At 45.8% G+C, this 883-nt stretch overlaps 1 protein-coding gene across 1 annotated transcript in view; it reads right to left on the minus strand.

Moving 5' to 3' along the window:
* The window catches only part of LOC106536088 (tetratricopeptide repeat protein 1), a gene marked incomplete at its 3' end in the record, with an annotated part of 6,864 nt that continues 5,981 nt past the window's right edge, over nt 1–883 (minus strand). Inside the window, 2 exon segments of the mRNA XM_014033259.1 lie at nt 1–190; nt 311–428. Coding sequence (XP_013888713.1) covers nt 1–190; nt 311–428 — 308 coding nt within the window.

Below are 883 nucleotides of genomic sequence, written 5' to 3' on the forward strand. Positions count from 1 at the left end.
CTCTGTGTGTTTGTGTGTTTGTAGGAAGGTCACAGTCCTCTGCAGCTGTCAGTCTGCTGTCTGTGTCCTCCTGCTCCTTCTCAGCCTCATGCTGTCCTTCTGTCTCACTGTTGTCTTCTTCTCTGTGTGTTTGTGTGTTTGTAGGAAGGTCACAGTCCTCTGCAGCTGTCAGTCTGCTGTCTGTGTCCTCCTGCTCCTCCTCCGCCTCCTGCTGTCCTTCTGTGTCACTGTTGTCATCTTCTCTGTGTGTTTGTGTATTTGTAGGAAGGTCACAGTCCTCTGCAGCTGTCAGTCTGCTGTCTGTGTCCTCCTGCTTTGTGTTTGTGATGTCAGGAGGCTCCAGACTGTCATGGCAGTCATAGAAGTTGTCCTCCTCCTCCTCCTTCTTCTGTGCTACTGGTTCTCCTCCTGGGCTGCTCATCTCCACACTGTACAACACACAACTTCAGTGTATAGTTACACACATGGATCAACTCTGAGAGAAACCCACAATGTTCAGAGAATAATTTCAATCTGACTTAAGTCATAATAAATCAAAATGAACAAATGAAAGTCACGTTGATTTTCAGCCATCATTTAACACAATTATTAAACAAATAAAACTCCTGAAACAGAAATGATTGAACCTTAACTTAATATTTAGTTCAAGCTTTGAGTCAATCTGTCAATCAAAGGATTCCTGTAGCTGTCAGTCAGACGTCTGTAGCTGTCAGTCAGATGTCAGTCAGACGTCTGTAGCTGTCAGTCAGACGTCTGTAGCTGTCAGTCAGACGTCTGTAGCTGTCAGTCAGACTCTGTAGCTGTCAGTCAGACTCTGTAGCTGTCAGTCAGACTCTGTAGCTGTCAGTCAGACTCTGTAGCTGTCAGTCAGACTCTGTAGCTG

This window comes from Austrofundulus limnaeus, unplaced genomic scaffold (genome assembly GCF_001266775.1).
Source record: "Austrofundulus limnaeus strain Quisiro unplaced genomic scaffold, Austrofundulus_limnaeus-1.0 Scaffold1679, whole genome shotgun sequence".
NCBI classification, from domain to species: Eukaryota; Metazoa; Chordata; class Actinopteri; order Cyprinodontiformes; family Rivulidae; genus Austrofundulus; species Austrofundulus limnaeus.